The sequence below is a fragment of the Eleutherodactylus coqui genome, chromosome 11 (genome assembly GCF_035609145.1).
Source record: "Eleutherodactylus coqui strain aEleCoq1 chromosome 11, aEleCoq1.hap1, whole genome shotgun sequence".
NCBI classification, from domain to species: Eukaryota; Metazoa; Chordata; class Amphibia; order Anura; family Eleutherodactylidae; genus Eleutherodactylus; species Eleutherodactylus coqui.
In genome coordinates, this window is record NC_089847.1 from 119959210 (window position 1) to 119980588 (window position 21379).

The 21379-nt window shown below is 44.4% G+C and overlaps 1 protein-coding gene across 1 annotated transcript; it reads right to left on the minus strand.

Annotated features, from left to right (window-relative positions):
- Positions 1–1931: 1931 nt before the first annotated feature.
- On the minus strand, positions 1932–19592 carry LOC136581781 (astacin-like metalloendopeptidase). Its single transcript, XM_066582402.1, has 14 exons — positions 19524–19592; positions 16634–16661; positions 15490–15664; positions 15312–15397; positions 14530–14670; positions 13267–13384; positions 12612–12790; positions 11340–11427; positions 11082–11209; positions 10252–10367; positions 8176–8386; positions 6763–6881; positions 4381–4603; positions 1932–2453 (listed from the first exon to the last, which is right to left on the minus strand). Exons 1-14 carry the CDS (start codon positions 19590–19592, stop codon positions 2446–2448), a joined length of 1689 nt encoding a protein of 562 aa, XP_066438499.1. The 3' UTR covers positions 1932–2445.
- Positions 19593–21379: the final 1787 nt, after the last annotated feature.

The following is a 21379-nucleotide window of genomic DNA, read 5'->3' on the forward strand; positions in this document are numbered from 1 at the left end:
GTTGCAATGCCTTGGTTATTCATTGACTACAACGCAAATCTCCATCCTACCTTACGTAGGCTGAATGCACATCTGCGCCGGGGATTCCGTTATCGGAGGAGGTAAATGGAATCCCCCAGATGAACCGATCCGGCTCATAACAAACGGACCCCGTGACTATAATGGGGTCCGGTGGGTTCCTGCACCTGTCCTGCATACCTGACTTTTTCATCCGGTATATAATGCCTGATCTACGCCGGACGTCTCAAACGCACATGTGAATAGCGCCTTAAAGGAGTCTTCCAGGAAGCATACTATTGATGACTTATACTCGGGATAGGTCATCAATAGTTGATCGGCTGGGGTCTGTTGCTCGGGACCACGACTGATCAGCTAATTGTGCGATCACAGACAGCACCGCAATTACACAGCGGTTGGAGGGGAAGCAGCGGAAGTCTCAGCGCCGACCTCTATATAGTGACCGGCACTTGTAACTGCAGGCATGGCTCCCATTGATTTCAATGAGAGCTGCACTTACAGTAACAAGCACCGCCCACTTTACAAAGATCATCGTGGAGACTTCCGCTCCGACGCCTCTGTAATTGTGGTGCTGTCAGCAGGCGCACAATCAGCTGATCGGTCAAGGTCCCGAGCAATGGACCCCAGCCGATCAACTATTCTGAGGACATGTCATCAATAGTATTCTCCCTGGAAAACCCCTTTAAACATCCAATCCAGTCTATTCATAAAATCAATTCTTACTCTGTGCTGCTCAATGGAAACCATCAAGAAGCAGGGTCATTCCTGTTGCCGGATGTAATAAACAGCTTTATTCTATAGTGTCTTTGGCCAGTGTTGGCAAAAGGCATAGAACGAGGGTGTCCAACTCATTTTTACCAAGGGCCACATCAGCATTACAGTTGCCTTCAAAGGGCTTTTTATTCTAAAGGATATATTAAAAACGGAGGAGGAAAAGGACCACAGCAGAAAAATTGGGGCACAAGTCCCCCAACACAGACACTTGGCTCTAAACTTCCAGGAAGTTAGAGAAAAGGAAAAATGATAGGAGTCAGCAGAGCCTGGTGAAAGGTCCCAAAGTAATTCCTTCGCACAGAGCCTTTAGGGGGTTAAGCAGCTACATAACCCAACGTCCTTGGTGGTCCGCGCAGCAGGCTCACAGGGTATGGACAAGCAGGCTGGAACAGTCTGTCCTCTGCAGGATGGTAGCGAGGACCGACCGGGACGGACAGGCCGTCTCAGGGTCTGGCAAGCAGTGCTGTACTGCAGGATAGGCACAGCGGGAGAACAGACAGGGGGGCACACCAAAGGTTCCGTGGGCTGCAGTAACAGCCACAGCGCTCATCCTAACACCCGACATGATGGCAGCCGTGATACCCAGTACCCAGCAGCAGGCTGCAAACGAGTCCACAATGCGCCAGAGGGTCTACCCGATGCAGCTCAGGAGCCTCCAATATAGGAGAGGCTGTTCTGCCTCTGGACCTCGCAGGCCACTCACAACGATGCGGCGGGCCTTGAGTTTGACACATGTGAGATCTCAGGCACGCTCACACTGGGTTCTGCACAGTTCGTTAATGCATTTATTTATGACACAACTACTAGCAGGTTGAAAAAAGTGTGAAAAACTTGTCAGAAATGACAGAAAACAAAACACACATTGCAAGTGTACAGGATACATAGGCACACATTAAACACAAAGCCTTTAACCCCTTCATTCCCAGGTCATTTTAAAATTTTTTAATTTTTGTGTTTTTCCTCCCCAAATTAAAGAAAAATCATCGTTTCTACACTTCCTCAGCGATGCAGGTGTCTGCAGATTTTTTTTTCTTGCGGGATGAGTCGTATTTTCCAATTATATCATTTCATGTTCTATAATATAATGTATCGGAGAACAGTAAAAATTGAGAGTGCAGTGATCTGGTAAAGTACCCAACTTTGCCTTTTTTGGGGGCAGTGTCCTTGCTTTATTGGCATACATGGGTCAGACGTACGATGATTGCGGCGATACCAAATTTTTGTAATTTTTTATTGTACTACTCTTAAAAAATAAAGGGGCAGATTTATGAAAATGTCTAAATTAAAAGCGTAGTCGCCGCTCGCTAGCAAACCAATCACAGCACAGCTTTCATTTTACATGGAGAGACGGCCGCATGTGCACAGCGCTTGACTATTACCGTCAGGCCACTGAAACCAATAGACCTGCCACAAACTGGGCTCCCAGCTCCCTATGGAAACTGGGATGATACAGGTTGGAGAAGTGCTGCAGATGTGAGCGGAAGTGAGGTGGAACCCCTATTCTCAGGATCATGGGGGTCCCAGCGATCAGACCCGTCCCATGGATCAGTATAGCAATGTGGCCTTCAGACAAGAAAAAATACAGTAACTTGAGCTGTCGACTTCCCATGTCCTTTCCTTTAGGTCCAGAGGCATCAGGTCCCCAGGATCGGATCAGCGCACTAGAAAGGAAAAACACAACAATAAGTTGGAAAAGTTGATTGTTCTATGTTCCATATTCCATCTTCCAGTTCTCCTCCACCCAACTCCTCCGCCAGCTCATCCTGCACTGAGCACATGATGTTTTGGAGGACTTGGGCACTTAGCAGCACTGTGAGGTCTGGAACCAGAAAATGCGATAACCTCCATGCAGTGCTTCGTGCTTGGGGGGGCTGCACTATAGTGGCAAGGGAGGCCTCTAGGCCCCCCTGGCTGAGGAGCCAGGTCGCATCTGCGACTCCTGCAACCACTATAGCTATGACACTACATTCATTTCTTGGATATTTACTCCGAATATATAAGCCTGAGCTGGATCTCTGCTTCTAGGTTCCATTGACTTCTATGGAGAACAGGCATCTATATCACATAGAATTACATTCAAGATATGCATTTGTAGACTCCATTAACTTCCGTGGGAGGAATATAGATCCATGTTGAGCTATCTGTACATAGAAAACACACTCATAGGGTATAATCCCCCCACATTTGCCAATAGACTTTGGGTGGTACACATTGTTGTATCTCATTATTCACTCTATTTTAACCCCTTAGTGACCGGTCCATTTTATGCCCTAATGGCCAACTAATTTCTCATTTTTTCCGTCGTCACATTCCTAGAGCCATAACTTTTTGATTTTCCCCTTGACATAGCCGTAGGAGAGCTTGCTTTTGCGGGACAAATAGTATTTTCTAGTACCATCTTTTTTGAGTACATACCATGTATTGTATGAATGATATTAATTTTTGGGGGGGTAAGGGGGGGGGAATTGGGAAAAAATGTATATTTAATTTCTTTATTACGACGTTCAGCATGCCGAGTAAAGAAGGTGATATTAGCACAATTCCGGTGATGCCAAGTTCATACAATGTTTCTTAGGTTTTGCTATTTTTGTACACAAAGTACTTTTTTTCTTTAAAGATTTGTTTTCGTGTCACCGCATCCCAAGAGCCATAACAGTTTTAGTTTGCCATAGACAGAGCTCTCTGTATGAGGATTGTGGTATGAGCTCTAGTCTTCATTTATCCCATTATTGGGAACATGTAACATGTTTTTATAGAGGCAACAGTAACAAAATATGCAATTTTGCCATTTTTTGTAATTCCATTTTTTTATGCCGTTCGCCATGTTGAATTAATTCTACGAGTCAGCATGATTACGTCTATATTAAATTTACATCGTTTTTAATATCTTGCTACTTTTTCACACTTTTTAATAGATGTATTATCACAAAGTCCTCTATCAACTTTAATCCATTACATACGTGGCTATGCCAAATTTGTGAAATTAAATATATTTTTTAACTTTTTTGTACTTTTGATTTTTGTCCCACTAGGGGACTCAAATATCACTACCTTTGATCGTTCTTATAATACACTGCTACTGTTCCTTATAGCGGTGTATTTCCTTGCCCGCAAAGCTCAGCCGAAGACTTAGCCTCATTGGTCACCAAAGATGGCAGACCCGGAAGCCATTTTCAAGCCTCTGGGTGCCATAGCAACCCATTGAGATCCCATACTTACATTGTAGGGGTCCGATGGGTGAAAGAGGGAGCCCGCTCCCTCTATCAGACATTTACAGGGTTTAAAGGCTTAAACAATGGGGATCAGAGGTTTCTTTGGACCCTTTTGTTAGAACAGATGCCAGACTCTCATCAGACTGCCAGGACCCCGTTCCTACTGGCACAGAAGACCCATGCCAGTGCCATAAACAGGCGATGCATCAAAAGGCGTATGGGCAGTCACTAAGAGGTTAAAGCCCAGTCCACTTTTCATTTATTCCCTCTAATCTCATTAGAACCTTTAGATATATACTGTGTATCTTTCTCATATTATCCATAGTGGAAGCCATTGTGATGCGTTATTCTTACCCCCCTTCTTCATCAGACTTACCCCACTTGTACTTGACCTGGAACCCCGTACTCTGCACGGATTTATCAGTGTGAAACTCTAGCAGCACCCAGTTTCCTTTAGACAATCGTGTCGGCATTTTCTTGGATCCACAAAACGTTTCGGTCACTGCGGAGTTGATGCGAGAACCGTGCAGGATGGAGAGGTAGTCATACATACAGTTGCGTGAAAACTCCAGGGCAAAAGAGGTGAAACTGAGCTGAATCTACAGGGGGACATAAAGTCCAGACACACTGAATTATTAAAGACCAAGTACACAATATATTATAGTGTACACTAAAGTGCCAAAAGTATGTACGATTGTGTAGGACCCCTCTAGCCCAGTGAAGTGCAGCAACTCCATGTGGCATTGACTCATGAAGTGGACGGAAGACATCTGGAGGGATGTTGAGCCATCTGGATAGTCACCGACAGTTCTGTGGTATTTGTAGGTGCAGGATCTCCAGTGCGAATGGACCTCTCCACCACAACATACCATAAATACCCGATTGAGGTCATGTCGGGCAAATGTGCAGGTCATACCATTTATAGAAACTCTTCAGAATGGTCATCAAACGCATTCTGGACAACTTGGGCCCAATAGCACGGTGCATCATCCTACTGGAATATCCATCATTGGGGGGTACATGAAGTCTGTGAAAGGCTGAAAATGGTTACCAAGCAGTGAAACGTAGTGGACATTGGTCGATGATATATGTAGGAGAACCAGTGGATCTAGCCCATGCCATGAGAACACACGCCACACCATATGGAACCACCACCAGTCTGCTCAGTGCCTTGTTAAAAATTGGGGTCCATTGTTTTGTGAGGTCTGCACTACACAAAAACCCTACCATCAGCCTTAAACAGGGGCGTAACTATAGTGGATGCAGAGGATGCAGTTGCATCCGGGCCCAGGAGCCTTAGGGGGCCCATAAGGCCTCTCTTCTCCATATAGGGAGCCCAGTACTATGAATAAAGCATTACAGTTGGGGGCCCTGTTACAGATTTTGCATTGGGTGCAAAAACTGTAAGTTATGCCTCTGGCCTGAAACAATTGGTCCTGTGACTCATTAGACCATGCCACATGTTGCCAGTCCGAGAGGGTCCAGTTACCAACTCATGAGTCCAGGTGAGGCGCTGTTTCCAGTGTCGTGGTGTTAACAGAGGCACTCTGATTGGTCTTCTACTCCCAAATCCCATGGAAGCTAAAGAACGCTGCTCTGACCTGCAGGATATACATGTGGGGTCTCCTGCATTGTATGTGGATGTGATTTCTGCCAAAGTTGCTTGTTTGCATGGACAATTCTAGCCAAATGTCATTGGTCGTGATCATTAAGCCGTCATGAATGGCCACTGCACTGTCTACTATGGGTGGTAATGCCTTCAATGGCATACTCCTGGTACACACGTGACACTGTGGATTGATGCAAATCAGGAAGATGGAACAATCCCTTCCCAACCCATGTCACTAAGCCAGAAACCTATTGCACACTGATGAGGAGCAAAACCCCCTAAATGGCTGTCTGTGGTTGTATTTTGGCTCGGTTTTCAATTCCCAGCCATTGTTATAAGGCATGTATAAAGAGTCTAACATTGGCTTGCAGGAATGTTGCCTTCCAGTAGGTGGTGCTCCACAGGTATTGTTCCATCTTCCTTATTTGCATATTTCCCAGAGGAGCATGGATGGCCTTATAAGTGCTGTCACTCGCCTTCTAGGTGCTCTCCCTAATGAAAAACGATACCCTTCCCTACTGTGGATCGAGGAATGTTAAATGTCCACACAACTTCAGAAATGTAATGCCCCATCCATCTGGTACCCATTATTATGCTCATGTGAACGCCGATAATTCAAGTCGCCTTACCATGAGCACGCTGGCCAGTGTTCAGCCTCACTTATAAGATAACACCCCATGACTGATACCGCTGTGCAGTCACCTGCAGTAACACCACTTCATAATCAATTCACATCCCAGGACTTTGCATATACTTTATGACATTGTAATCATAAGTATTTGCTGGAGTTGAACAGATCTGATGCAACAGTAATATTAGAGGAGGACTCCAGCAGACATGAAATTACAAAGCTGTACATGTAAAGATCATTCCAAATTGCCAATAAGGTGTTGAAGAAGCACATAGGCAGGACTACAAGAAAAGGCCCAGGAGAGGCAGCAGACTGTGCCGCTGCAGCAGCATGCATGTCACAAGCAATGTGGGGACTCCAATATCACTGAATACAGAGGGATACGGAAATCTGCAGCTGTCACCCAGTGCGTTCTTGGATTGCAATGCAAGGTCCCCCAATTTTGACATAATATACATTAAAATTGCAGCGCTGTACTACAGAAGAGTGTGCACTGCTGCAGCTCATCCCATGCTCACCTTGTACCCAGGAGGAGCCATAATGGACCATTTACAGTGTGTAGATGGAAAATACTTGGTGGGAAATCCTGGAGTCGTCACTGTTCCAGATACAGATGAAAATGTTCCTCCACAATCCACTGGAAAGATGAATGTAGCAATTTAATAGACCGCACACAGAAGAAGGAAGACCTATGAAAAGGCTTCATTCATGAGTAATATGACATGGATCCCAATTAGGATGCCTACAGTAAGCTGCCAGACTGGGTTAGGATAGATGTTCCCCCATGTGGAATTTTTTGGCACCCCTCCATCATAAGACATAAAACAAAATATATTGCACAGATAGACAGTCTGCCTGTATTCTGCTTGTGCCGAATACAGCAATAACAGCATATCCACACCAGAACAGCTCAGTGAATAAATGTAGCACCAGATCCAATCTCAGTACATAAATGCAGCAATGGAACCAAGCTCATAACATAAAAACAGCACCAGAACCAAGCTCATAACATAAAAACAGCACCAGAACCAAGATCAGTACATAAATAAAGCATCAGATGAAGCTCATAACACAAATACAGCACCAGAGCCAAGCTCATACCATAGATGCAACACCAGAACCAAGCTCATAACATAAATGCAACACCAGAAACAAGCTCATAACATAAATGCAACACCAGAAACAAGCTCATAACATAAATGCAACACCAGAAACAAGCTAAAAAAAAGCACCAGGAGAAGCTCATAACATAAATACAGCATCAGAACCAAGCTCATAACATAAATGCAACACCAGAACCAAGCTTATAACATAAATGCAACACCAGAAACAAGCTCAAAACAAAAAAAAAGCACCAGAAAAAGCTCATGACATAAATACAGCATCAGAACCAAGCTCATAACATAAATATAGCACCAGAAGAAGCTCATAATATAAATACTGCATCAGAACCAAGCTCTATACATAAATACAGCACCAGAACCCAACTCATAACAAATTCAGCACCATAACAAGTTGAGTGAATAAATGCAATACCAGAACCAAGCTCAGTACATAGATACAATACCAGAACTAAGTTTAGAACATAAATACAGCCCCAGAACAAAACTCATCGCATAATTACAGCAGCAAATCTAAGCGACTGTGTTGCAGGGATGCTGATGGGCTGACAGTGGCACCTCAAAACATCAGATGGGTAGACATTGAGCCAGGAGGAGGATGATTCATGTAACTCCACAAGATGCTGCCGCACTAAGGAAGAAGATTATCTGGCTGTGCAGACTTAAAGGTAATAATCACCAGCAGCCTACATCCCCTTAACTTTGTCCCTAAAAGTTGGTGTCCAGCGCCCTGTGGGACCACATGGGTTGCATGTAGCTAAAGCCAGCCGTGGTATGTTATATCTGTCATTGCAACCGCAGCGCTTCTACCTGTGTGGTATGAGGCTGAGAAACGCGTCTTCTCCTTGTTCCAAAATTGCACTAGCATCAGGTTTGCAGTGGACACCACTGGCGGAGGCTTTCCAGTCCTACATGTGGTATTTAGAAGTACCGGGGACGACTTGCTGGCTCCATTGTAGACAATCATGCGGTCAGTGGAGCAAGCTGAAGAAGTACTGAAGGCATGAAACTGCAAATATACCTAGAAACATAGAAGGTAACCATGTTTGATATCCCAGGAATTAATATGATACTATGATGACTGGATACATTGATTGTTTCACAGTAATACTGCGTTTGCATGATATAGTAGTATCCTGCATACATAGAAAGTCCACACATATTAACCCTTTCCAATACAATTCTGGATTCAGGATTTCCTAAAAGGCTTTCTCTTTTTGCTGTTATACAACGGTGCCATCTGCTGGCTAAAGCCAGTGCGTGTGTGCCAGAGAGGCTCCAACAGCGAAGTGGCTGGCAATAGACGGTAAGAATACCCTGTCGAATGTCTTCTGACATTGGAGCTGTACAAGCTTCAATCAAAATGTAGGAAGACATCAGACAGTGGATTGGAAAGGCTTAAAGGGATTGTCAAGTTGTAAAATACGGTATTTATGGCCTATTCTCAGGACAGGTCATCAATAGTGGACCAACGGGGTCTGTCGCTCAGGACGCCTGCTGATCCGTTGTTGAGCTGATTTCTGCAAGAAGAATAAAGCTCCGTTCTTGCTGCAATGGTCAAGCTTGGTATTTCAGGCAAAGTTCCCATTCACTACAAGAGGAATTTTGGCAGTAATGCCAAGCTAGGCCACTGCAGTGAGAACAGAGCTGTCTTCTTCCAGCCGAGATAAATTCTGTGCATGAGTGTACTGGCCCTGCATACAGTTAACCCCAGGCAGCGGACCATCATCGATACACCATTGATGAGCTGTCCTGAGGAAAGGCCATACATATTTTACAACTGGATAACCTCTTTAACCACTATAGGCCCGCCGAACGACTATAAATGTCCTGCAGTCCTCCAGCAGAGTCTGCTCCATACCCGGCAGCTATTAGCTGTTTTTGATAGCTGACAGCCACCAGTAACGGCTGTGATCAGAGTTAGCTCTGATCGCAGTAGTTAACTTTTTAGGTGCCGAGGTCAAAGTTGACTACGTGTTTAAACAGTCAGCGTGAGGGAAGGGTTCCCTTCCAGCACCCCTTGACCCCCCCCCTGCAGAGCCATTGGAGGGTGACGATAGGCTACCATGGCAGCCTGGTGGCTACTGAGGCTCCAAGGACTACCGCACATAGATGCAGGGCTTGAAAGGCAAAATCCAAAATCGCTACATACTGCAATATTGAAGAATTGCAGTGTATAGTACAAGCTATCAACTGATCGCAAGTTCAAGTACCCTATGGGGGCTAAATAAAAGTGTAACAAAAGATTTAATAAAGTTTTTAACAGTTAAAAAAATGGAGAAAAAAAAAATATATATATATAAAAAGATTTTTCTATAAAGAAATGAACAATTTAAAAAAACCAACATATTAGGTATTGCCATGTATGTAAAGTCCAAACTATTAAAATATCACAATATTTATCCCAGAAAGGGAAGAAATAAAGAAAAAGAAAAAAAAAGTGGAATTGCAGGTTTTTTGGAATCTTGGCTTCCAAAAAAATGTGAAAAAGTGATCAAAAAAATATATGAAATTGACCTGTGTGAATACTCGCTCAGGGCTTATTCAGATGACTGTATATTGGCTGGATTTTCACGTCCGGCCGATATATGGAGTCCCTTTTTTTGCAGGGGGAGGAGGCTAGAAGAGCAGAGAGCAGTGCACTAAGCTCCCGCCCCCTCTCCGTCCCTTGCAATGGGAGGGACAGGACAGGGGCAGGGCTAATTTCTGAGACTTATCTCCACCCTGCCCCCTTTCACCTTCTTTCCCCTGCAGAGAGGGACACCGTATATCGGCCGGGCGTGAAAACCTGTCCGATATACGTTCGTCTGAAGCCGGCCTTAGGCTGGAATCACATTAATGTATGTGTATTTGCGCATACGTTCTCCTGTCGAAGCCACACAATACCTTGTTGGTCGGAACACGAATGAGCCACACACAGCCTGCTCTCTTCTGGGATGCAGAATTTGTATATCTGGAATGAAAAGTTCCAGAAAGCTTACAGAGTAGAAAGCTGCACACATCTGTGAAGGAAAGAACAAGAACAGGCAGAGCCGCTTATTACAGTAGACGAGTCTCAATAAAAGAGCAGCGTAACAAAACAAACAGATCAACAAGTACAACTTGTGTAAAGTTTGTGACTTTATGTAAAATTCTGGCACAAATACTTTAGTAAGTACTCCAGTGCCCCTATGATAACACTGCAGCCCTAACATCAGAACAGGAAGTGTTGCCATAAGGTGCTATGGAAGAAGCTGTTCTCATCACCATCCTGTAAGAGCTAAGCACAGGACTAAGATAGTTCATTTTTAGTGTCACATAATATTGTTCCATCTCCCTTATTTGCATATTACCCAGAGGAGCGTAAATGGCCTTGTAAGTCTGCTCAGTCACCGTCTAGGTACTCTCCCTAAGGAGAAAAGATAGCGTTTCTGACCCCATCCCAGGCCTCTATCTAGCAAAGTCAGAATCCTACTGCACACCGGTGAAGGGCAGAAACCCTGAAACAGCTGTCTGTACATGGAGTCTGGCTTTGCTTTCAATTCCCAGTCATGGTTACAAGGCTTGTATAAAGAGTCTAACTTTGACTTGCAGGAATGCTGCCTTCCAATAGGTGGCACTGTGGATGTATTATTCCATCTCCCTTATTTGCAAAATACCCATAAGGCGCTTGAATACAAAGCAAGTACTTCTTTGGCGCACAAATTTTGTGCTTACAGTACATACAATATCCTCACCGCACTGATAGAGATGATTAATCTTCATAAGGTCCAGGCTGCTCAGTCCATATCTCTGCCCTACGGGGACAGTGGCATTGGGCTTTGGCACTATAGTCGGATGTCCCGGGACAGTGGTGAAGGCATATCTAACCAGATGAAAATAATGTATCAAGGACCTTTAACAGGATCAGCTGGTACATTCTGTACATATGCAGAAACACACTTTTTATGGGTTTTAGATTTAATTTTGTTCATATAAGTACTCGGTTCACTTACTTTCCGTAGTGCATCACAGACGTGTAATCATACTGCAAGGCTAGGTTATTGGTTTCTGGAATGGACTTCACAAAGTTGTTTACATGGCCTGCATGTATGTAAATTTAAAGTGTAATTATAAAAAGATGTATACAGAACACATGGCATTACTTTATTGTACAAATCCATGCAATACATTAGTTATCCTGAGTTATATCTTGCATTATACTCCAGAGCTGCACTCACTATTCTGCTAAAGGAGTTACTGTCAACATACATTACTTATCCTGAATAGATCCTGAGTTCCATCCTGTATTATACTCCAGAGCTGCACTCACTATTCTACAGGTGGGATCACTGTGTACATACATTACTTATCCTATACTGATCCTGAGTTACATCCTGTATTATACTCCAGAGCTGCACTCACTATTCTGCTGGTGGAGTCACTGTGTACATACATTACTTATGCTGTACTGATCCTGAGTTACATCCTGTATTATACTCCAGAGCTGCGCTCACTATTCTGCTGGTAGAGCCACTGTGTACATATATTACTTATCCTGTACTGATCCTGAGTTACACCCTGTATTATACTCCAGAGCTGCACTCACTATTCTGCTGGTGGAGTCACTGTGTACATACATTACTTATCCTGTACTGATCCTGAGTTACACCCTGTATTATACTCCAGAGTTGCACTCACTATTCTGCTGGTAAAGTCACTGTGTACATACATTACTTATCCTGTACTGATCCTGAGTTACTTCCTGTATTATACTTCAGAGCTGCACTCAATACTGTTCCAGTCACACTAGGGCCCATCTATCATGACTTGGATGTCAGAATTCTGACATAGAAAAAGCACAATTTTGGCACATGCCAGCATGCTCTAATTTCTGCACATTTCTTTTGTGCTGCGTATGGTAGGCAATGCTATTCTCAGCTTTGCAGGAACTGCACTGGACCTTCAGGGTTATTGGGAGCAATTTTTTCAAGAGACTCATGAACCATCCATCAAGGTTTGAAAGTACGACTTATATTTTACCTACACTCATGGGGCGTCTTGTGTAAAAGGTATGGTAGACAAGGGTGCAGTCACCCATAGCAACCAGTGGAATTACATTTTATTAGGACATATTGCTATAGCAACTGCTCTACTTCCTGTCACTTGTCATTAAGGAATCCTATAAATAAAGTGATAAAACCTGACTTGTTGCCATGGACGACTGATCTGGTTTTGCATTAGCTTTACATCTCACGTCTATAGATGACAGACCCTTCCCAAGTTACCGGCTAGTATATATGGCCAGATAATGTCCACATAGGCATCCCGGTCGCTCCTCGTGTGTTCATGGACAAATCCAAGGACGTGATTGAGTTCATGTTGAACAATCCCCTTTGACACACAGCCAAGGCTGAGTAAAGAGAGTTCCTGCGGCCCTCCGATCTTGCCCAGATAGGACCAGCATCTGAAGGAGCACACGTAGCGTCAGTGGTCGATCTACAGATAGAAAACAGTTCTAAAGAGAAATGGAAAGAAATCAATAGGGAAAGAGCGGGGAAGAAGGAAGACGAATAGGATAGCATAGAAGCCTAGAGGAGCAAAGGCCTACCCAATGTCTATTTGGACCCACACAAGTACTCAACGCAACCATTTGGTGGAATTCTTCCAAAAATATACATTTTTGGGAACCTCCTGACTTCTCACAAAGTATTCCAACCAGCTAAGACTTAATCACTCCCAACTCCTCAATGCCTATAACCTTCTACATGATCCACTAGACCAGCTGGGCTCTGCTTGCATCCATCCGGTCCACCGGGCCCAGACAACCAATCCTTCGCACTGACCCCGTAAGCTACTGAAGCCAGAACTGAACAGGTTTCTGGGGTTTTTTTCTCCAGTTTCGGCTCTGTGGACGCATAGACATTACTATAAGGCACTTACCCATCAACGGGACGGATCTGGATATAATCCATCTCTGTTTTCCTTTCCACAAAACGAATACAAGTGAGGGAGGTATATTCCTGAATGGCTGAACGGATGACTGCAGAGTCAGCGGAGGCTGAAGGAGGAACCGTAGAAGATAGAACGCTACAGTTAGTCACAACACATCCATGTATCCCCCACTTTCTTGAGGGCAAGAAGGTCTTGTTTATGCATGGCCAGCCCTATGTATGTATAACATGTGTGGATGATCAGGGCGCCGGCCAAGACTGGGGGTGGGGGGAGGAACACCGGGTGGATGTTGGCTAGGGGAGGTCACCCCCTTAGGTCCACCTGGCCAGATAAATGAATCATTCTCCTCCTGTCTCTGTCTCCATGTTCCAAGCTGCTGCTTTCAGCCCAATGCCACCCTTGCATCAAGATTGCTTATTTTTGCTATTGTATTTATATTATGAGTTTGGTTCTGATATTGTATATAAGTACTAAGCTTGGTTCTGGGGCTGTATTTATGTACTGAGCTTGGTTCTGGAACTATATTTATTATGTGCTTGGTTCTGGGGCAGTATTTCTGTTATGATGTTAGTTCTGGTATTGTATCTATGTATTGAGGTTGGTTTGTGCTATATTTATGTTACATGCTTGGTTTTAGTGCTGTATTCATGTCCTGAGCTTGGTTCTGAGGATGTATTTATGTACTGAGCTTGGTTCTGGTACTATATTTATTATGTGCTTGGTTCTGGGGTAGTATTTCTGTTATGATGTTAGTTCTGGTATTGTATCTATGAATTGAGGTTGGTTTGTGCTATATTTATGTTACATGCTTGGTTCTAGTGCTGTATTTATGTCCTGAGCTCGGTTCTGGGGATGTATTTATATACTGAGCTAGATTCTGGTGCTGTATCTCTGTGTTGAGCTTGGATCTGGTGCTGTATTTATGCTATGAACTTGCTTCTGGGTCTGTCTATATGTTATGAGCTTGGTTCTAGTGCTGTATTTATGTTATGAGCTTGGTTCTGGTATTGTATTTATTCACCGAGTTGTTCTGGTGTGGAAATGCTGCTATTGTGTGGTTTTCTGCACAAGCAGACTGCCTATCAGTGGAATATACAGTATTTTATTTTTGGCTTAGGCCTTATTCACATGGGGACGTTCAGTCCCTAAAATATGCAGAGTCTAAACAGAACAAACGATGCCTATTACTGTATAGTCACAGACATGAGCAGTAATTCACATGACATTGAACATCAGTAGATTTTGGCTTACAGTAATCAGAAGACAACTTGTAGGGGACAATGACAACTCCAGAGCTGGATTTTGGCCACAAGCAGGCTTGCCCCGGGCAGCTTAGAGCACTGCGGCCGGGTCGTACAGCTATGTCTCCATGATGAATCAGCTTCTTGCTGCCTGCACTTTAAAAGACAAAGCTGATGATAAGCACAATGCAGATAGCCTATCACTAGAATTGTAGTAAGTTTCAAACAAAAGACCAACCAAGCCACAACCTGTTGGGTGGGCTCCGTTACATATGGGCTATTCTTCCTGCACTGATGTAGAAGAGGCTCTTGCCCCACTTGTGCACTAAGCGCAGGAGATTCTGGCGCCCTACAGGGGGCATATATAAGGACTGGAGCTGCACCACAGCTCCCGACACATAGGGCAAGCAGTGTGTGAGCAGACGCAGCAGTGAAGGAGGGCCGTAGAGTTCGTAGCGCTGGCCAGGGAGTGTAGGGACTCTAGCAATGAGAAGAGTCTAGGGCAGGAGGGTATCAAGTTGTGACAGGGAAAATGGTGTGAACGTTTCTGCAGGTCGCAGTATGAAGGCACATTAAACTGCTATTGAACTTGACCTTGCAGTTTTATTTTTCTGTGAACCCACCACCTTTCATACTCCGTCCTTGAATTTCACACCAAACTCTACACTCCTAACTGTGGATTTGGATGCAGAATTGCCGGCAGGATTCTACTATTTTCAATTCAGGTTTGCCTATTCTGCAGCGGAGTTGCCGAATATCCTGTCCTGTGTGAAAGGTCCCTCTTAGTATTACCTTTATTCTGTTTAAAGATGATACTGGATATATCTTCTTCAATCTCGTCGGCTTCTGCGAAAACAAAAATAGTGGACCATCTGCATCTGAGACAAACAGGTTAAGGTGTGTGGTCAGTGACAAGAGGCTCACTGGGATTACTTAACGATAGGTCAACAGAGTACTCTAAAGGTGGCACAGACCAAGGCTTTTCCCAATCTCTGCGGGAAGGATCCTCTCCGGGGACTGGAGCTCAGAGACCGGATCCTGTTTAAGGAGTTGGCGGATAGTATCACACACCCCCTGCTTAACTACATGTTGGAGAGAAAGGACTGACTCTGCTATTGCAGGTTGGACAAGTTTGACGTAAGCAACTGCACCGCAAGAAAGAAATTAGAGAAGCGAGTTCAGGGACCTAGCGAGTGATGAATGAGGAATACGTGTTTCCCCTCCATGTCTAGAGTGTTCTCTCAAGAGTTCTACCATCAGATAACTGAGACTGATGATGACTGTACTACAGGAGAAGTGTGACTTCTAATTACCAAAGTGTTGTACCTAAGACTGTCGTAAGTTGTTCTTGGGAAATGAAAGTTGGAAATTGTGAGTAAAAGAAAACCGTGTGCCTCCAGTTTGAAACTACATCGTTGACTGTGGACTCATTTCTTAGACTCGGGTGATTTATTACTCAGAAGAGGCACTGGCGTCACGTGAACAGATAAGTATCGAGTGACCCCTAGCACGGTTGCTAATTTTATTCCCTGCATGCAGCCAGATGGGACGTGTTTTAGAGGTACCAGGAGGAGATGGTAGCACTACCGGGACATCGCACCATCTTGCCTCCCCGCTGTCTTCCCCGGCCAAAGGTCTGACCCCAGCAGCTGCACATGATTGTTGTGCAGATGCAGCCATACACATATTAGTCCATATTGACCCACTAATCAGTTGTTTGACGAGGCCACGGCATTTGGGTGAACACTGTGTCTGCTTCCTTGGCCTGTGACGTAATGTCCTTCAGTCCTTTCTGCAGCTCAGTCCCATTCAAGTGAATGGGATTAAGTTACAATATCAAACACAGCTGCTATGCAAAGTATGGCACTATATTTGGCTACAATGAAGAGGTGCTGGAGTTCCTTCAAATAGTAGATTGTGAGGTTCTTGGGACTTGGACTTCCAACAATTGATCACCTATAGTCCTGGATATTCCTTTAAAATCAGATCCATGGAACAATATTTTATAACCTGCAACTTTTAAATTTGTTCTGCATCATCTAAATCCACCATCAGTGGACGGTTAGACACTATCATTTGCATGCTGTATTATTATATAGTAAATTAGGACTTACCACTTTGGCTGTCTATTCCAGGTGAGGCCTGTAAACCATAAAAACAACAAAAAGTTAGAATTTTCTTTCTTTGTGTTATTTTGGACTCTAGGAAGGACTTTATATGATTCACAGGCCCAGTCAGTGTTGGACTGGAGTACTAAGAGCCCTCCAGTCAAATTCATACGGGATGTCCACTGTTAAACTACATATAAATATTACCCGATCACTGTTCTCAAGTTCCTCCCCACTGCATTGTCCATAGACTTCAATAGAAAGGTGGCTGTGTTTGTGTATGGCACTGTTTCCACTAAAGTATATGGAAAATGCAAGGGACAGGAATCGGTAGAATCCAATACATCCAATATGTGCAGATCTGGGGTGGAGGGCTGGGGCCACCCTGGCTTCCCTTGTGTGCCAGTCCGAGCCTGGGCTCAGTAAGGCCCTTGACCACCAAAGGGAAGAGTCCAAGACCTGTTTCAGCCCTTAAGAAACAGCTTCTAAATTCCAGTAATACTCGGCCACATGGGAACAGTCACTTTATGCAAACAAAATTTAATGCTTCTCCAGTACAATACCTGTTCCACCGGTTTTACCATGCAGTGGTCCTCAGAGTGATGGTTTTATTATATTACTTACAGCAACACTCAGTGACCTTTTACTGTACCTATGCAGCAGCCCGGTGCCACCCTTTTTTGGGTTCTGGGGAAGATGGTGGGGTAAAGGACTTACTCTGTCACAGGTGGCTCTACTATCTCCTCCTAGGCCCAAGGTGTAGTTGTCCCAGCCACTTGCAGGACCTGTAAAGTGTTACCTGTGTAGGGAACCGCTTGATACCTGGTTGTCTTCGTGACGCCAGTGCCCCTTTTAAATGATCGATGTAAATAACAGAGTCCACAGTCCAAAGAATAATCTTCCAAAATTTGAGACACGCGGTTTTTTCTCTTTACTTGTAAGTCAAACGGTGCAGTTCCATTACACGGCATAAACAGTCTGAGCACGAATATGCAAACACTTGTTCCTAGATTCTTCCCTTAACAAGTTTGTATCCAGGAGTCACCTTTCCCTTTGTACATCGGCAGTCTAAGTTATCTGATGGACCTTTGCTAGGGTGCTCCAGTGGCTAGTTAGGCACACATCACAGAACATTTCTCTTCTTCATTACATCCATATTCCCTTAAATCCAGTTACTCAGTCTCTCTCTCGTACACTTGTTAGTGGAGAAGATGTACGGAGGAACCAAGTATACGCATCACTGACTCCAAGAAAAGAGGATCTGCTCCCCGAACTCTCCCAAGGAATAGCATTCCATGACAGCAGAAGTGTGCCCAAGACACAGCACGGGTAAGGTCCAGGCCTCCTGTCTCCTCACAAGACTCTCTTCTTCTATCGCATCTCCACTCTCCAACCACCTCCTTTCACATCCTTTTCCCGACTACCGCTCTGTTACTCAACTCCTCCCCTAATCACCTGACTCATTTCACAGGAGTCACACAGATTAGGACAGACAAGACACATAACCAGACTTCAGACATTAACCTCTTGTTGACCTGTCTGGACCAATACACATCACATTACTCAGTCTACAACACTTAACAGTGCCAATACGACAAGCACATACACAACACAAAAGCAATCACCAACGCATTCTCACTCTGGGCCACTACACCTATGTCTCAAACTCATTGTCCACAGCCCTGTTCACAGTCTTGATGACCTCTCAACTGTCCTAGAACCACACTTGGTCATAGTCTGTCTGATCCTTTTTGTTTTTTCCCACACCACTCATCCAAGGCAAGATGCTTAGAGCAAAGCAGTAGGACCAACGATGCTTCCACCACCAGCTAACCCTTCTGGGTAACCATGTAACCCTCACCCCTGCCTACTCTTGTCAACTTACAGGGAGATAGATGTGGATCCACTTTACACACACTAATTTGGCTTTTGGATAAATCTGGAGGCAGCACTTGGAGAACCCCGGTTTTCACCCTTGGTCCCTTCAAGCAGGATTTGATTTTCACTGTGGTGTCCCCAAGCCGTTACTCGCAGAGGAAGTCTCAGTAGTGTGGCACCTGAGATCATATAAGGCCAAGGCGTAGTACTTGAAGGTGTGAACATAGACATGGACTAGAAACAAGCCGAGGTTGGGTTACGCAGCATACACTTCAACAGAAGTATCAAGACATCGGTCATGGCAGGCGGCAGACAAATAGCATGGTCCAGAAGTGTAAACCAAGTCAGGAGTACAAAGATCAGAATAGTCAGAGTCAAGCAGAGGTCGAAACCAGGAGAACACGCTAACTGGGGCTTTGTCGCAATTGAATTGGAACCTTGTTGCTTAGACATCCACCCTTGGCAGAAACCCCACTACAAAATAGGTTACCTTACCCAGGTCCGGAGGCCACTGAGTATTACAGGCTCCGACCTCTGGCACTTCCTCTCAACATCTGCGTTACTGCACTTCCTGTACACGCAGCGCAGACGCAGAGTGTCAGAAGCCAGAGCCTATAATACTCAACGGTGCCCAGACCAAAGATATGCAGTTAAGGTAACTTTTTTCCTGGTGGGGTTGCTGGTCTTAATGATCAATTACAGCGCTTGTGTGCTGTACCTGATCATTATGGAAGCAGTCAGGGGGGTCTGGTGATCCCAGACCCTTCTGACATTTGAGCAAAAGACACCTTTTTTGCAAGATTTTACAATAAATAGATATTTTTCCTCTAAACTCCTCCGGTAAAACAAAGTTTGTCAAACATGCACCAAGACGTAGCTCCACTATTAACCAAAGGAGCTCTTCCACTTCCAAATAAATTTCCATATAAGATTATTTCTGAACCTGCAAAAGTCGTTATGCCACGTCCACAGCTAAATAACTCATGAAATAAAATAGTATATGCCCTCTGTATCTTACCTGGTAGGGTAAGGACAGACCAACTCTCAGTAGATAAGATAAGATTGTAAAGTATTTACTGGCCTCCATGTTATCCTGATACAGCAGTGAGCGTCTCAAGATCCTCCGAAGTCTGTTTTCCATTAACCTATTTCGGGAGCTTAACAATAATGCCAGGACAAGACATAATAGCAGCCAATGAGCCAGCATGAGGCTCTTCTTACATATGTACCATATTAGATTCCGCATTTTTCACCTAAGGGTAAAAGTAATTAAATGGGGCTGTAATGAGGAAACCATTAAGATGTCTAAGATTATGGATGACTACATCTGTGCACGGCTTGTATGGCTCCCATGGGGTGCAGGGCTTTTAGCATGTCATTACAAAATTACCCCCACCGGGCAACTTACTATGTCAGCAAAACAACAGGGAACCAAGAATGATGTTTCTCCATGACTTAAAGGGGTTGTCTGGTTCAAAAAATATATTATCATATACCCTTTTATATAGAGGGGGATCCCCTATTTAGGACTCATCTTGGCCAGAGAGGGGAGCTGCTGAAATAATTTTTTTCTTCCTTTAGAGGACCTATGCAACCCATTGATGTGAATGGTCAATGTGTAATACTTAATTTCCCCTATAGTGGCGCTGCAGAGAAAATTGGACAGTTATTGTCAGATTTGTAAGAGGATAACCCCTCTAAAGTGTCCCAAAGTAGTCAAAGAGCAGGGCGTGCTAACTTTGGTGCCATGAGTGAAACTTTCTAGGCCTACTGAGTAGCGCAATCACACCTACTAGTTCAGTTTTAAAGGGACACTTCAACCACAAACATTGATTCCATATGAAACATAAATGTCTGATAGCTGTGGGTCCCACCTTTGTCACCCCAATTTCTGAAAAAACGATGGTCCCATGACGCCCACTGAGTCAATTAAAACAATCAATGGAGGCGGAGCATGGGAGAAGAAAAGCAGGTTGAGCATGTGTGCTTGTAAGGGACTCACCCCAAGGGGTTAATGTTGCCGTGGAGATGTACTGGAGAAACGCAACAAAAATTGTGCCAAAAATTTGCACCAAATTTTGGCACAATGGAGCTGAGCATACTTACCGGAAATTTTTTGATGATTCTCTGCTATAAATTAGCACAATGTTTGCTGCATAGTAGACTGTGAATGGACTGTGAAAAGGCAGAGAGAGCTGAGCTGGTGCTAGACGAAGGCTGAAGAAGTTGGAGATGGTGCTTCCTGGGACAGAGGGAAGCACGATTGACTGATGCCAGCAGCAGAGGGTAGTGCTCCTGAGCCTGGACAATGCTGCGAGATGGCTTGGGTTGGTAGAAGCACCAATTCCCATGCACTAAACCGTAAGTGAGGCCGGTCTCAACTGGGACTTTAGACATGCACACCATTAGGGTCAAGCATGGTTAGCCAGCAGGCCTGCTGAAGGACACAGAAACTGTATTGAGGGAATCGGTCTGTTAACGAGTTTCCGTTGCTCGAACCCCCATCCATGGACTGAGATATTCTTGCAACAGGGAAGGTAAAACAGATGAACTAGTTTGCGCACATTTTTGCGCTCATGAAAATCATGCCCGCAGAACATGACGAAAAATTACATTACCATGCACTGACATGCCAGCAGCAGCCTGTTTATTGCCCTGTACAAACTTTGTTCATACACTAAATAGGCTCCATTGCAGCGGCGTGTTTGCGCATACGTTGGTCTGTCGAAGCCCTAAGACTGATAAATGTAAGGTTCTGCACATGGGCATCTGTTTATACCCAGGACTGTAACTAGGTGGCGCCCTCTACGTTTAGAGGAAAGAAGATTTCTACACCAACATAAAAGGGGGTTCTTTACTGTAAGAGCAGTGAGA

Excerpts from the sequence above, each read along its gene's own strand:
- LOC136581781 (XM_066582402.1), bottom strand. The coding sequence starts at position 19,592 with ATGGAGGCCAGTAAATACTTTACAATCTTATCTTATCTACTGAGAGTT. Across the intron at positions 15,398-15,489 it reads ATTGGGAAAAGCCTTGGTCT|ATGCAGATGGTCCACTATTT; the intron begins GTGCCACCTTTA and ends TGTTTGTCTCAG. Across the intron at positions 10,368-11,081 it reads TAATCATCTCTATCAGTGCG|ATGTGTGCAGCTTTCTACTC; the intron begins GTGAGGATATTG and ends TTTCCTTCACAG.